Genomic DNA, 16,727 nt, shown 5'->3' with positions numbered 1-16,727 from the left:
CCGTAGAAGAAAGGAAAAATCCCGGCATCTTTCACAGCGGTCAATCGATGATTGATGTTGGCGATTCCACGCGTCACCGATCGATTATACCGTCATCTGACATCCCTGTTGGACGTTTTACAGGTGTCCAAGGAGGAGTTCGAGACATGTCGGATAACGAATCCCAGTCCGCGGGTAATAGCGGTGTGCGACAAGCCGCGCAAAACGATGTACTTCACCATCACCTTCAGGCCGTTCACACCACAACCCGGGGGCCTCGAGTTCCTCCCTGGCCACGATTACTATTTCATCAGCACCTCGTCCAAGGACGATCTCCATAGGCGCATCGGCGGACGGTGCACCACCAACAACATGAAGGTCGTCTTCAAGGTCTGCTGTGGTAATGAGGCCGAGACCTCATCGGCGACATCGCGCAACAACTGTAAGTATCTATAGTGGACACGTGTCCAAAGATCGAGGAATACGAGGATTCATTTATAAAAGAAACTATTCTTCGGGATATATTTTTCTTTCGATCACGATTGACACGGTACAATCACGTAATTAAATGTTTTCAAAATTTACTTCAATGTACTTTAACATAATAATGATCAGGTCACTATTACATCGAAACAATTTTAGAATTTACCCTGAAAGAATTTCTCTGATTAATATTTACCACGATAAAAAATATTGATAAACACCTAGTAAAATTATTCGAATATATATTTTATCGCGAAATATATTAATATTTTGTATTGTGGTAAAAATATCAGATCTTTATAAAATTTAAAAACATAAATTTTGAATTCTTTTAACTTATCCTCTAAGTTAGAAGTATAAGAATTTTCAAGATGCAATTTTTCATGTATTCAGCTATATTGACATAATTGATTTTGACGTCAACGTGTGCACATCTCATTAAAATAAAACCATTGAAAATAAATTAGTAATTAAAAAAAATACTATAATTTAAATACTTAAATAATCCGTAGGATGTAAATGCAAAAGACGAAATTTCCTTTGTTCTTCCTCCGGGAACTCGAAAGACTCGGCGAGCAAAATTCGTGTAACTAGCGTGTGCAGTTCACTCGGGTGCGTTTCTCATTTGCATTCGCACATCATTCACGAAACGATATCCGAAATACGAGCTTCTCTTCCCATGAAAGTAATCTCTCGCACGCGGCAATTATATTCTAATTTCTCAATTATCATAATCTGAAATTACAGGCGCCGCCTCGTAAGAGGGACACACCGCCTTTTCATTTCGCGTGTAAATCACGCTTTTGAACTCTTCGCGCTTGCTCGTTTCAGTTGACCTCCGTTGGAAGACGCGGAAAAAAGGAGAGCGTGATGGTCCATAAATTCATTATCCCGCAATTAGAGTTACGTGAGAAACGGTCGTCATACAGAGGAGAACTTATCATCCTTGCGAGCTCGTTTTTTTTCCTTAACGTTCTTATCCAAACTCTCTCTCTCTCTCATCCAGACCGTCTTTCTCTCTTAAATAATCCCTATCGATTATAATCTTCGCGGTGCGTTATTTGTTGCGATCGGGAGACCAGCACTATATGTCCCGGAGCACAATAAATTCTACCATTTCATTTCACCCTACTGTTCCCTCGCTCTTTCTCTCCAATTCGTTTCGAAGCATCCTCGAGAGAAGAAGCGTCCTTTCGCTTCTTTCTTCCCTACTTCCCTCCTCCCCCATTCCTCTTTTTCTTCATGCCACCTCCGCCCTGGCAGAGACGATTCATGCGCCATAATGACCAGCTATTTCGCCGGCCGGGAACTCTGAACTCTCCTCCTCCTCCCGAGCATTGAAGATTCCACGGCAAAACCTGAGCCTCGCGTCCACGGTAGACACACGTCGAGGGTTCGCGCGCAGCTACTTCCATACAATTATATCGCCGGGGGGTGCGTGCCTTCTCTCTCTCGGTCGCGAGTTTTATTCCCGAAGAGTTTGCAGCTACAGCGTCAAGTTATGCGCTCGGAATAATACGAGAGAACTATCCTTGGACTCTCGCGATGGGAAAGTGTGAATATGACGAGGGTTCCCCGGTCGTTATATTTGACTCGCTTTTGTTCAACTATTTCCTTTGGGTTCTTTATGCATTTTCATTTTATTTATCTTCAAATGTTAGAAACAATTTTTCGCTGTATTTTTCTCTATATTATACAGGGTGCCCCATAGGAAACTGCTGAAACCAACCAGCTGTCATTTTCCAATATATACAGTTATTATTGAAAAAACAAAAATTGTGCAGCACTTTTCATGACTTTTTTTTCAATAAAATAAACTGGTATACAAACATTTTCTTTATATCCATTAAAAACTGTAGACTTTCCTCTTTCCAACACAATTTTTGTTTTCCCAATAACTGCGTGCATTAAAAAATGACAGTTGATTGACAGTTTCAGCAATTTCTACTGCATTTCAACACAACAAATTTGTCTTCGATTTTTACATAAGACTGTCATTGAAAATCGATTTCGCAAACGCTGGTAACGATGTCACCAATCATTCCTCGGACACCTGCGCGAACGGACGAGAGACGCTTAATGATCGAATGTGTCGTCTTCCAGCTGTAGCCGTGACCAGCAGCACCGTACCCAGCAGCAGCTCCACGAGCACCGCGGTTTTGGGCGGCGGAGCCGGTGTGCCGCCCCCGCCGCCGCCGATCGTCTACAGGGGCGGAGATCGATTCTACCCGGGGGGCAACATTCATCATCGTCCCGATCATCATCTGCCGGGCACGGCGGCGCCGACCCTGTCTCACGTACCTTCGCCGGCCGTCTACCCTGCGCATCCGCATCCGCATCAGCCGCCGATTCACAATGGACCGCCGTCCTCGATCACGCCGACCAAGACCTCGACCGGCCAGAAGAAGAAGAACAGTACGTATCGCGTCGTCACATCACTCGTCGTTGCACTCTGGCTGTCTATCTACTGTGTCTATCTCACCTGTCGATGAAATCTTGCTCTGAAACGCTTTATCGCTTTTATTATATGCCTTGTATTTAATTCCATACTCGGTATTGACTTGAGTCTGTCTTGAGATCTGTAGAGTCATAGAGGAGATTTGCGAGAATTGAATTAGATCTGGTTGTTGATTTCTTTTCGTATGATCGAAGAACACTTTTGGCATAATTAAATCATGCTCGAATGTAGAGTGCAGTAATCATTGATGAATATCAATCGACATTAATTGACAGAGCATGGGCAACGCGCTCGTTATATTAATTGTCGTGGAAGTTTTTTTTTTTTTTTTTTTTCATGCACTCAGTTAAGCTTCTGCATGACGAGCGAACAGACACGTCTTCTTTTATCTATGTAATGTCATGCACTTCTCTCTCCTTTTAGAGTTTTCATGGTAAATTATAGTAGAAATAATAATGAAGGATGACAACCGTCAATTATTACTAGTTGCAAATTATGTTCTTCCGAGTTAGTTCGCGTTCTAGTTTCAGCTCATTATTTTCTTAATTCATGACATGAATTTTCTCTCTTCTCAATCATATATAACATTTAGAGACATAAAAAATTTTTATATTTATCTATAACGCGTTTTTTATTTATAATGCATTTTTAATGTAAGATTAAAATTAGACTGCTTTATTTAGAGATAAACTATAAACCGCTTTGCCAGGTGCTGGCGAGACGTAATGTCAGGATCCGATCGGAAAACTGATCGAAAATCATCTATCGCTTATGGCATCGCTTGTTCTTAAATATACTAACATTTACGATGTAATTTACATCATGCTCCATTTGCAGTTCGCTGATAAGTTGTTCATAGATAATTGCTCGGCTTAATTAACGATGCTATTTTTCTTTTCTTTCAGAGATTAATGTAAAGTCTCGAGTCATAATTCTTAATACGCATCAGTATTGCTTATCGAATGGTGAATGACTAACTTATGCCTTTCATTCTCTTTTTTACAGAAGAATATTCGGACCATCCGAACGAGGTGGTAAAGAACGAGGAACTGACGTACAATGGCGCAAATTCGTACACCATGCAGTTCCGGTACGCGCAGAACCTAATCTTGGCGATTGGCAGCCTGTTGATGAGCACATTGTTACAACAGCTGCTGCGGTGAAGCGATAGCACCGACAACGTACGAGAACGTCGTATATCCCATGCGTCGAAACCCCTTCTTCTGTGATTATCCTACGTTTAATTGATTTCTTGAGAAATGCGCGAGACATAAACGCGCGTCCCTCGGCCGTCCCTTGATCGTAGTAAGACACGCACGATCCATGGTCGCGCCGACTCGAGAGATGATAGAGAAGAGAGAAGAGGCCGAACGAAAAATGAGAGAGAGAGAGAAAGACGAAGATAAAGAGAGAAGAGACACGCACGACACACGAGCGGCAACGCCATATTAACTACAATTTAATATGAACTAGCAGAGTTCCAAGATGGAATATCATATAGGACGACGAAAACGACAAAGCCGAAGATAGGAAGACGGGAAGAAGTAGGAGAGAAAGCGAAAGGAAAAGGCTACTATTAGACACTATCTATAGTACACGCCCACTATTATTACTACTATAAATGGTAGTCGTATTGGTTGTCCTTTTATTATTACGCTGATAGCTATTTATTCAAATACGACAGAGATCGAAGTGGGAGTCGTGGCAGCGTGCTAAATATCCTCGAGAGAAATGTGCGAGAAAAAAAAGCGATCTATTAGTATATTAGTGACAGAGCTACGCGAGAAAATCCGTAAGAGATTGCGTCTCTTTAATTCCGCGTCGCGAATCGCGTAATCCAGGAAAAATGATCGCGTAGACTCGACCAACGACGACGAACGATCCTTCGTTAAGGGGTCCTTGCCATGGAAACGACGAGCTCGTAAGCTTTTTCCAAGGGGGGATCGTTTGAGCGCGCCGCGCCTCGAGAAAAGAGTACCTGAAAATCCTTGAATATTTCCGGTTCACGATCAAGACGATCCGGAACGAACAATTACGATCCTTGTTGCGAGATTCTTATTGCAAGAATCTCGTAGATACTTCAACTCAGAGTCGTCGATGCGACGTATCGTAGTTCCTCGATGATTGGTTGAAGGATCAAAGAATTAAAAGAATCGGTGTGTGGGAGTAATCATGTCTCTCGCGTGGCGTTTCAAGCTCAGATCGATCGCCGCTAATGTCCAGCGAATAGCAGGACGCCGAGGACGAAGGATCATTCGAGTTCGCGTACGAGATCGTGAGTAGGATAGTTAGCACGCGTGTAAATAAAATTCCTAATGAATATGTACAAGTGGCTCTTGGTCGCCTTGTATGCCGATGGGCAGCAGGGGGCCAGTGAAGTTTAAGAAAGAGTGCCGTATTTCTAGATAAATCTTATGTGAGAGAGAGAGAGAGAGAGAGAGAAACGAAGAGAGAATATGTATCAGAAAGAGAAAGTGTGAACGATTATGATGCGAAACACTGTAAAGGTACTCGTCGAACAAAGCGATGCGAGACATGAATTGTGCGAATTTTTGTCATTATGTCAGACTAAGTACGTCATTGTTGCGAGTCAATAACAAGGATAGACTCGAGCCGTTAGATAAGGGAAATGACAGGAAAAAGAGCAAACGAGTAAATAGAGAATTGTGTGCGAGAGAGAGATTGACTGACAATGAGTCGTGTAATCGAATAAGAGACAGAGATTTGTATAATAGTTGTATCATACCGAGACTTCTATCTATAGAGATCTGTATTATATTTATTATGCATTATCATTACGCTACGAATATTCAACACTCGATATTCTATATTCGCTAGTGAAATATCAAATTTAATAACAAATAAATTAATGTACTACCGAAGCCAGGGATGAAGCAGCGAATCGTGGCGCGAACAAATCCTCCCCAAGGCCAATTCCTGATATTTGTTATGATTTTCCTCGTTTATTTTATTTCGTTCCACATATACATGTATTATATATATTGTACGCGGATAAAAAATATTTCTATTCAAATTATCCACGGTATCCGATTAGTCAGTTGTTCGATCATGTTTCTGATTTATTGACTTTTTCTATATATATAAATAGGCTTTCTTTTTTTTATTATTGTATTTATTTACTAAAAAAAGACTCGCGCACGCGTACCATGTCACACGCGCATATACATACATTTCATATGCCACATTGCGGATTCATCTTTCACGCGATTTGAAAGCGAGATTGCGTGATACATGCATGCGCAGGCACGATATGCGAGGAAGAAAGATGAAGCAGTGAGTAAGTTTATCTATCGTGTCTGCTACCAGAGAAAGTTTCAAGCGCGCAATTACACTAACGAATTATTGTAAATACGAACTTATGGCAGAAAATGAGTACCGTGACAAGAGAATGTATATGAGTGCCTGTGCGGATGCGTGCGTGTGAAGATAGGTGCGAGGGAGAAGAAGGGAGGTCCTTACTCAGGATCTTTAGATAGTGAAATAGTCCTTATACGAGTTGAAGATATTGTTCGACGTGACCCGGCTCGCTTTCGAAAGTTTGTTCGTGATTCATCGTCCCTATTTGCGTCTACGACAACAGAGCGAACGATTATGATCAGTCGAAACTTGCGAATATACAGCGAAAATTCTGCAGCAGTATTATAAGCCTTAAGTATCTGTATTTTTTTTTTTATATTGTACCCTCGCAATAACAGGGCGAACCGGGCAACGCGATTTTTCACGATTCCAACTCTTCGTTCCGAAACTTATGTTTTCATTTAGGTAAATAATGCGTCCACAGACAATCAATTGCAAAAGTGAATTCGTCAAAATAAAACATCGTTTATGTTATAAATATTTATTCCTGATTTCCTTGGTTGAAATATATTCCGATGCATATATCATTATAATCAATCAACAATTTATTAATAAATATACATTAATTGTTGCACTAATGATTCAGAAACTATTAATTGTTGCAATATTATTTTTATCTATTGTCATCTCTGGAATAAATCAGCAATATAGAAAAGATATTCAATAACTATGGATATTAGAAGTTTTTAAACATTTTCAACCAAGGTATCATATATATATATATATATAACATCATGGACATCAACAATTTTATTTTGCGATATCTTAGATTTTAGATTACACTTAGCGAACGGTCGCTTATTGCGTTATATTTGTGTATTGTTAGGAATCGTGAAAGTATCGCCGATCACAAGTTGAATTTATTACTTTAAGTGACAAAAAGACAGAAAAAGGAAGTCGCTCGACCGATTGTTCGTGCGCGAAGGCGACGTGCGAAGAGATAAATACGTGAAATGGTACTCATCCGCGCGGACGATAAGCGAAACACGCTATAACAATAATATAGACTCGAATTATTCGATATAGAAAATAGACAAGGTCACTCACTGCAAATTTATTTTTCTTTTTATTTTATTTCTCCCTCTCTTTCTTTTATTTCATTCCACAATCCATTATATCCACGATGTCGCGGACCGCGAAAGACGTGAGGCGTCCTGCTGCCGACGAAGAAAAAAAAGTATTTTTTTAAACAGATAGAAAGCATCTTTGGTGAGTTTATTTGTTCAGAAGCATATGTAAATAGATGTAACATGTGTACACAATGAGAGATCGGATCTATATATTTCGGTCCATCCGATCCGGTGGATCCGTCACGATACGACTTAAACACGTGTAAATAAACGTCCGAAATAGGATTAAAAAAAAAAAAAAAGAAAATGAAAGAAAAAGTGAAAAAACAGGAGGATACGCTTCACGTCCAATCCCGAGGAGACCCGAATTCCCGTCTGCTAATTACGTTCGGTATATGGCACCTCACTTACGTAATTATTTACTCGTGTGCGTGTACAAGACAAGAAAGGATAGAAGTCTCTCGTACGAACGAGAGAGACACCGCGTATATCCATGCACATTATGACAGAAAAGAAAAATATTTGTTCCTCTCTTCTCGAGATCGAGGGTTAAAATATCCACCGCGCTGACGACGACACGGCCGTGCGGTTTGTAATGAATAATTAATTAACGTGAAGGAAGACGAGAGCGAGGAGAGATAAAGTGAATTTCGTAAATATTCGCGTCTCTGTAAATAAATTAACGATTAAATAAACGATAAACGCGATGAAATTTATATTAAAGTGCATATAGTGAGTATGAGATAGGTTTCTAATAACGATTTATTATAAAAATAAAAAAAATGAATGTATGTTGATGTCTAAGATTTTTAACAAGATGGAAGATACAGAGTGGTTAATTATAAAACTATGATTAAACTATTCATAATCGAAAGAACACTAATTAAACAGGATGCAGGTTCGAGTGTGGAGCCGAGCACTTAGCCAGATCGTGATTTCTCACGTTGCGTATATTATTTTGTAACCGGAGCATACAGGACCCATACATATACACTCTCTCTCATGGTTATCATACGCGGCGTTTTTTATATCATATTATAATTTAACCGTTTAAAAGAATAAAGTAATGAAGATAAAAATGTGAAAACTGTAAAATAATAAGATGAAAGTTTATGCTTTCTCTTTTCGGCAGTAATTGTAATTACATTTCGATAATAGAATTATAATATAATTACATTTAAAAAAATAATAATATAATTATATAATTACAATTATATAATATAATACATTATAATTATAATATATAAATTATATTATAATTCTATTAATATCATTTCACAATAATAGAATTTGCAAATTATATACGTATATATTAATTTCAGTTCTGATTGCATAATCCGATGCAATGTTTTTATTACAATTACGTATGCTATATATTTATAGAATATTTTATTTTATTCGAGAGTTTTTTTGTGCCGAATGCAGCGCATTCCGCGAACAATAAACCGAGATGGCATTCACGATATTGAAATATTTTAATTACAACTTTCATTCCACGCTCGATTCGCCGCGTATGGTATCTTTGGAACGGAACCTTATAGATTTGCGTGTGTTCACCAGTATGCACATTCAAGTACAGTACCAGTCGTTCATTACGAAACGTTACAGGATACAATACAAAGTAGCGTAGCATTCATAAACGGTAGTCCACTATAGCGAAATAGTATTTAAACGAGCGACCACAGGTTGCAAAAAAAAAAAACAGGAAAAAATCGCCATAATCAACCAAAAAAATTGCAGATAACAGTGTATAAAGAGAGAAATAAACGTAAACACAAGTTTTCACGAAAAAAAAAAAAGGAGCAGACACACAAGGCACACACATCACATACGTCACAAACATGCAGCTGTCGCGAAACTATGCAATGCAGCGAGATTATATACGCGTGATAGGGAGAGAGAGAAAGAGAGGGAGAGAATGTGTGAGAAAAAGCACGAAGGAAATAAAGTGAAGCACACGATATATCTAAAAAAAAAAAAAAAACTACGTTCATGTAAAATGCAATCTGTGTACGCAGACACGCGTGAGAATGAAAGGGCGGAAGGCGAGCAAGAGATGAGGGAGCGTAGGCTCGTCGGTGTTACACAATTTATGTAGGTATATTCTATATGTATGTCGATATATAGCGAAGTATATCGATGGCAAACGAAAGTAATTTAAAAAAAAAAAAAGGGGAAAAAAATCGCGTGTGCGCCAGGTCGGAGGACTAGCTGCATCGTATTTTGTTTCGAGATACCTTGCGGAAATCATTCCTGTTCTGTGTCGGAGTCTGAGGAAAAAGAGAAAGGACGGTCCGGAAGAATTCAGAAAGTACAATATTGTTGTAAAAAAAAAAAAAAAAAATAGCACATTAATCGCATAAGTTTCTTACGTATATATTTAAAGATTACGACTTATCTAGCTTGTAATATTATTCCTTGGAACAATGAAGAATTCTGTTATCGCGCAACGAATATATTGCAAATTAGAGAATTTCATAATACTAGTAATAATTAAGAAACAAAAATGTGTAGCGATATTTATTTTTTGTATATAAAATATTTATTTATAACGCGTAAATATGTTTTGTAATTTTTGCTCTCGCATGCGCTAAAAAAAATTATTTTTACAATTAATAAGTAAATAAAGAATATTTTATATGGACCGTCCTGTCTTTGGCGATCTTGTTAGTACAAAAGAGATAGTCGATGCACACCAAGTATGCACGAGCTACTCGACTTGTGTCGTATAAAAAATTGTCGCAGACAAATAACAACATTGGCACTAATTCATCACTTGTGGGTAATGCAACTTCTAGTCTATTCTTCTATTTTAATCGCTCGTTCATATTAATATGTTAATAGAGAGATTATTCTAAATTTGCGAGAAAGTCCAAGTCGTTTCATAAAATACGCAAACTTTATCATGCATATATTATTAAGAAGCAGTTTACGAAAAAAAAACATTGTGTTGTATAGAAATGATTTCTCGGATAGCTATCATGATTTTTCAAATTAACAACTAATACATATCGATCTCTCGAATATGTTAAGAAAAGCTTGATTAATCTAAAATATTGTTCCTAAATGTTGTCCTAATTTTCATTCAAATCTTATCTTTTTATACATTTTTATGCCATGAGAAGAAGAGGCCTAAGAATTTTTATCTAAAACAAATGTTTTGAATTGCAATTAAATATTCTCGCTATTGTCGCTAAATCTGTAATTGCAGAGCACTTTTACTAAAGCTCAAATAATTTTTTTGATAGAGTATAAATATAATATATACATAAAATGCGTTGCGCGAAATATAATGGAGCAACAACTGTTTCACTATTTATTCGATATAGGAGCGCAATAACTTCCGAAATAAATTGCCATATTCAATTGTTATCGTCAATTCATATTTAATACGTTGCTAATGAAAAAAAAAAAAAAAGAAAGACACAGACAAAACGAGAAATTATCCTACGCATAAAAAAAAGCCAGTAAACATCTTCAATACATTCCAACAAAATAAAAAATACGTTCCAACGTTTCGCTAATTTGAAGTTCACTTTAATATAATTAAAAAATGGATATTATTTCGCACGCGCAAACTATTTTTCTCTTTGTAATTGTGTTTTCACAAAGGCCATAAAAAATAATACACGACGCGCTTTATTGGCGATAGTTAGAATTATATCAGTCAAATGCAAATCACATTATCGTATTAATTAATGCTTTTATATGTACGTATAAAGTCTGTCAGCTACTTAAGAAATTGTACGATAAATAGGAAAACAAATACTCGTCTCACGAGAATAATATATGCATTTCAACGTTTATTCTCTATTTTGCATTGCACATTTGACGAAAATTTAATCGCATTATGCTTCAAGAATTACGTTACATACTCTTGATAACTTCTCTTCGGCAGATTAACGTGCTGTAATCAATGTAATATCTACTTTTCGATGTAATATCGATTCATATCTAACACGCAACGAGCGCATCGATTGCACATCAAAGATGCATCTCTCTTCCCGCGGTTATCATAATCTTTTTCGACGACGAAAGCAAATTCAAACCATGTATATCGAACGGAATTGGGCGAAGATAATATATCTGCCGTAGCAAAAAAAAAATAATCGTTTTTCGTGACTCTTATACAACCATTGTACAATAATAAGATCAATATACACAGTCAAATATCTGTAAAATAGATACCGTTTATTATGATAATATAAGCAGACTAAGTGATTTATCAATTTTAAAACTTTTTTCAAACAAACGAAATAATGTGCGCCCAATTCTGTTTCGAAAAAAGGAAAGACATTGTCAAATTCTGTCAAATACGAGTCATTTACTATTAGATCCTAGATTAAAGCGACTCTTTCATACTTTGATAAACGTGGCTGATTTTTCCTAGATTAAAGCGACTCTTTGATACTTTGATAAACTTAGCTGATTTTTAAATCAGAGAATTATGCCCCCAAAAAATGATGATTAATGGGATATGAAGAAGAGTACATAAAAAGCTATGTCTCTCATGACTTATAAAAGTTTCAACCCCGTCAAAGATGGAACCATTAAACAAGAAAACGTCGAAGAAAAAAGAGAAATGTAAGAATCAACTATGGGAAAAAGAAGGAAAGAGGGATAAACAAGTTCAGAATCCATCAAGCAAAATTTAGTGCCGGCCTACAGAGAAACAGGGAGATTTAATCGCGTATTTTTGCAGAAGACGATGTTGCTTGAGAACCTTAAAAAAAAAAAAAAGAAGAAACACACCGAACAGCACCCTTACGGCCTGGAAAGATAGAGCAAAGCAGTAAATAAATAAAAAAAAAAAAAAAAAAACAGACACGACAAAAGGGTGATATGCCCCCCTCATTAAGGATGGCCTATATATCGCACTCGTTTGAAAACTTATCGCAAGAATGCACAAGAAGTAGCGTACACTCGCTGTACTACTGTTTGTTGACTTGAATAAATATGCGGATTAAAAAAATCGGTTTGGTTTATATGTACATGTGGTGAGTCCAAAATTCGCGCGAGCAGAACGTTGATGATCGCCCGGAAGCGAAGCCGGGATTGCGTGCGAATTATTTGCGCAGTGCAACTTGCGAAATATCGGATTATAATGAGAGAACGCTTTCGGACGAGTATGAGCGTTCTCCATACGGCGATATTGTTATTATGCGAACGTACTCACAAGACGGCATGGTATACAAGACTAAGAACAAGACCTAAAATAGGGACATAATATTTTATAACTCAACTTTTGTACAGAATAAATAAATACTTGTACTGTGGACCAATATTTCTTTCATTTCATTCATACCTGTTTTAAATATGTACACCTGTCATCGATGATAAGATTATTACTGGCAACAGAATTAATTTTTGCCTTATATGAATTGTTAAAATATGATTTTTAGTTTGTCCATCAATTTATATCTTTTGTTTTCAATAATTAATAATTAAAAATAAGGATGGTAAGTATGAAGAATTTTACTTAATATAAAAAAGATATAATGTCGATATATAAGGATGTTATAAAAAATATTAATGATCAGAAATTATGTATACACATTATGTACATATAGGCACTATGTAAATTATTTTAACAATTGTGAGGTCTATTTGTCTTTCTTATTTATCAATGGTATAATAACAATAGAATTTTTGGCTTCTGGTATTCGCCACCAATTACCATTTCTATGTTCACTACCTACACCAGCAATAAGCTGATTTCCATCAGGTGTGAAAGTGAGTGCATTTATGAAACCTGTTACTTTAATTTCAAACAATAAATTTAAAGACTTAAAATCCTGACCACATTGCCACAATTTTATTACGCCATTTCGTGAGCCTAGAAATCAGTGAAGAAAAAAATGTAGATATCTTTATAGCCAAATAGAAGAAATGATAATAACATACCTGATGCTACTAAATCTGTATTTAACAACGTTGCGATACTTGAAATCCACATTGGTTGGCCATTGATTTCATCCTTTCCATGCGCCTCCAGTACTGAACACAATGGCTTTTTTTTCAAACATCCCCAAACACAAAGTTGTCCATCATCTCCACCGCTGAAGAAATTCTCCTCATTTATAAGCTTAACTATGTCGATGCTATTACCAACATGTCCATTAAATATTAATTGTGATTCTTCGACTATTTTCCATATTCTGATGGTCCCATCGTAACCACCGCTCGAAATGGCACGCTCTCGTGAAAGTGCGTCGATAGATGTAATACCATTCTGATGTCCGAATCTACAAGAAGGAACGATAGTATTATTAGAAATTGCTTGAAACTAAAATAAAGTAATTAAAGATATCATAGAAGCAAATAAAATTACTTACAAAGATTCGACATAAACCATATCATCCAGATTCCAAACTTTCACACTTTTATCTTCGGATGCAGAATATAATGTGTGAGTATCTTTTCGAAATGTCAATCCAGATATAAAGTTTCTATGACCTTGTAAGTTCTTTATATGATTCAGGGTATCACCAGAAAATACTTTTATATCATTACATTTAATATCTCCTACTACCTGCAATGAAAAAAAAATTATATCTTGATATATTATATATATATATATATATATATATATATATATATATATATATATATATATATATGCGTTTGTATAAATATATATGTATATATATTTTGTATACATATTATTTTGTTTAACTCACCAAAAATTTTCCATCTGTGCTAAGAGCCATACACCGTATAGATTTCATTCCATCTTTCGTTTTTCCTCTATTTCCTCGAATAACTTTTAACTTGGTTTTTTCTTTTACTGACCCTAATAAATAAGATTATCACACAATAATCGTTACTATTGTTATATATCATATTATTTTAAAAACATGTATATATATATATAATCTTTTTCTATTATTACTTTATCTATTATTCTCTCTTTTCTCTAAATAACCATTTAAATTTATGTACTTACATTTAACTAAACTGCCATCCTTAGATCCCGAATATAATATACTGCCATCATTGGAAAGACAAATGCAAGTAATAGGTCCTTTATGTTCTTTACATCTCAATAATGTGAGTTTCTTGTGACCAATATAATTTGATGCTATAGTTTTTCTTAATCGGCCCTTTTGCTCTAAATACTCTTCACGTAATCTTTGTGCAACTGCGCCCTCTTCAAATTCTGCTCTATCTTTCTCTACAATTTTATAAAAGTATTTTTGTCATCAGTAATAAAATAGTATAAACAAATTTTATATATATATATAATTCTCATTTACCTTCTGCTTCAATTTGTTCAAGATATATCTTTGCAAGCCTCACACTCTTTTCTTGCGCAGTCTCCTCCTCTTCTTCCGTTTCACTTTCATATTTTTCTGTTTTATTCCTATAAGAGAAAATCTTTTATAATCTCACTGATTATATTATATATAATATTTTGAATATATTATTTGATAATTACCTTAAATTTTCTTCTGCAAATTCTTCATCCGTACTGGCAATACTATCATTGTCATTATGTACATTATTTGTTTTTTTTAATCGTTTTGATGTGAGCTGAGATTTGGAAATCTTGCTTTGGTGACCATTAAACTAATAAACAATATTGCATATTTTTAAATATTTAATTACATAAGTCATTAATATATTAAATAATTAATACTATTGTTTTCTCTCTTTCTAAATAATTGGCAATACACAGATATAATGTAAATGTTTGCAATATAAGAATAAAAAAAAATAAGACAATTATACTAATTCTATACAAACTTAATTCAAATTTCCAATTAGAGGAGAAAGAATCATGTGTAACATTTTTCCAGAATAAAATAAATAAAAAGAAAAGAAAATAATAAATTAAAGCGTACTTTGCGTTTCTGTGTTTTATCTCCTCGGCCACTCCTGATAAAAAACGGCATTGCGATAATGAAAAATAATCCTTTTATCTTAATAATTTCTTTTAATCAACACCAAATGTAGCCTATTTTTTTCCTCTTCGTAATAAATTAAGTTTCCGCGTGGTTCGAAACGATTCACATGTGCATCATGAAATAATAAAATACATCCATAAACATGAACACATTAAAAGATGGAATAACACACAACAGATTGCGATGTCGATGTGCGATATCCGGTAGCCAATAGGAGAGTTTGTTTCCTAGGGAAGAAAATGGCGGTAGTTAAGAATCCTTTCTATTGGCTGTCGGATCGTCGAACGACGCGATTTTGTCGCAACTTTCACTCATGAGAAATAGCAACCAAAAAGATGCCTTTTCGCTGAAACCGATTGTTTAAGCGACAAAAATGATCACGTAACAACTTTTGTCGTTGAAATAAACAGCGATAATTTTTATACATGAAAAGGATAGCAGCGCAACAGAATTGAAAATTGAGCGTTTGAGCAGTAAATGCTTTGTAGGTGTACTGATTCAACCCTATAAGCGCATGATATTATTTAATATTCTAGGCGTATTCTTCGAATATTTAATATTCTAAAAATACGCCTAGAATCCCAGACAGGACCAAATCCAAAATCGGCGCATAAAATATCTTTAAAATATATTTAAGATGTCTTTCGGATATCATATCATATAACCCCCATAGCAAAAAACCAGTGATATCACAGTGACATCACAGTGATATGCTCTGGATGTCATAGCGATGTGCGAATGTCCGCTTTGTCACAATGATATCATTGTGACATCATTAAAGCTGTCTTAAAGATTTCTTAATGATATTTTATGCATCAATTTTGGGCTTGGTGCTGTCTGGGATATTGCTTAATTATTAAAAGGGATACTACAAAACTGTTAGTGCTGGATTACGAGCGACAAATCTGTCGTTTTAATTACTTGTTTCAGCGGCACGTAAAATTTCACCTTTAATTTTCTTCTACAAATTCTTCGTCTGTACGCTAGCAATACTATCATTGTTGTTATGTAAATTATTTGCTTTTTTTAATCGTTTTGATGTGGGCTGAGACTTATGGATATATATTTTCTCAGACAATACACCATGTCTAAAAGTAGTGCATAAGACATCTTTAAGTAGTCTTTAAGATGCCTTGATAATATGATATCCAAAAGACATCTTTAAAGATATCTTATGCGCCAATTTTTGACATGGTCGTAGTGTGTCTGGGTTGCCTTTAGTATGACCATATATTATACTAAAAAAATTTCATATTTTTAAACATTTAATTACATAAATCTTTAATATATATTAAATAATTATATTATTGCTCTCTCTCTCTCTCTCTCTCTCTCTCTCTCTTTCTCTCTCTTTTTCTAAATAATTAGCAAATGCAGACATGATATGTTTGCAACATAATAGACCCAGCAAACACCAATATATAATTGTTACATTGCTATAATAAAACGGAA

General features: G+C 35.5%; 2 protein-coding genes across 2 annotated transcripts in view; one reads left to right on the top strand and one right to left on the bottom strand.

Annotated features, from left to right (window-relative positions):
* The window catches only part of Ephrin (ephrin), a 61,980-nt gene extending 49,328 nt beyond the window's left edge, over positions 1-12,652 (top strand). The window contains exons 3-5 of the mRNA XM_029306831.2: positions 124-421; positions 2,566-2,877; positions 3,926-12,652. Coding sequence (XP_029162664.1) covers positions 124-421; positions 2,566-2,877; positions 3,926-4,083 — 768 coding nt within the window. The 3' untranslated portion in view covers positions 4,084-12,652. The remainder of the gene's footprint in view (positions 1-123; positions 422-2,565; positions 2,878-3,925) is intronic.
* U3-55K (U3 small nuclear riboprotein factor 55K) lies at positions 12,585-15,413 on the bottom strand. Its single transcript, XM_029306830.2, has 8 exons — positions 15,213-15,413; positions 14,807-14,937; positions 14,625-14,731; positions 14,315-14,542; positions 14,049-14,161; positions 13,704-13,900; positions 13,273-13,613; positions 12,585-13,204 (listed from the first exon to the last, which is right to left on the bottom strand). The coding sequence occupies exons 1-8, from the start codon at positions 15,261-15,263 to the stop codon at positions 12,972-12,974; spliced, it is 1,401 nt and encodes a 466-aa protein (XP_029162663.2). The 5' UTR covers positions 15,264-15,413; the 3' UTR covers positions 12,585-12,971.
* Between the last annotated feature and the right edge of the window lie 1,314 nt (positions 15,414-16,727).

The sequence above is a fragment of the Nylanderia fulva genome, unplaced genomic scaffold, assembly GCF_048542155.1.
Source record: "Nylanderia fulva isolate GAGA-0341 unplaced genomic scaffold, ASM4854215v1 Scaffold24, whole genome shotgun sequence".
Lineage (NCBI taxonomy): Eukaryota > Metazoa > Arthropoda > Insecta > Hymenoptera > Formicidae > Nylanderia > Nylanderia fulva.
The sequence above is the reverse complement of the archived record's forward strand: the minus strand, read 5'-3'. Positions and strand labels throughout refer to the sequence as shown.

What these genes read in the sequence shown, in the direction of transcription:
- U3-55K (XM_029306830.2), bottom strand. Translation starts at nt 15,263, where the DNA reads ATGCCGTTTTTTATCAGGAGTGGCCGAGGAGATAAAACACAGAAACGC. An exon ending in TTTGCAGAAGAAAATTTAAG is followed by an intron (nt 14,732 to 14,806) that starts GTAATTATCAAA and finishes TTTCTCTTATAG; the next exon opens with GAATAAAACAGAAAAATATG. An exon ending in TGAACAAATTGAAGCAGAAG is followed by an intron (nt 14,543 to 14,624) that starts GTAAATGAGAAT and finishes ATAAAATTGTAG; the next exon opens with AGAAAGATAGAGCAGAATTT.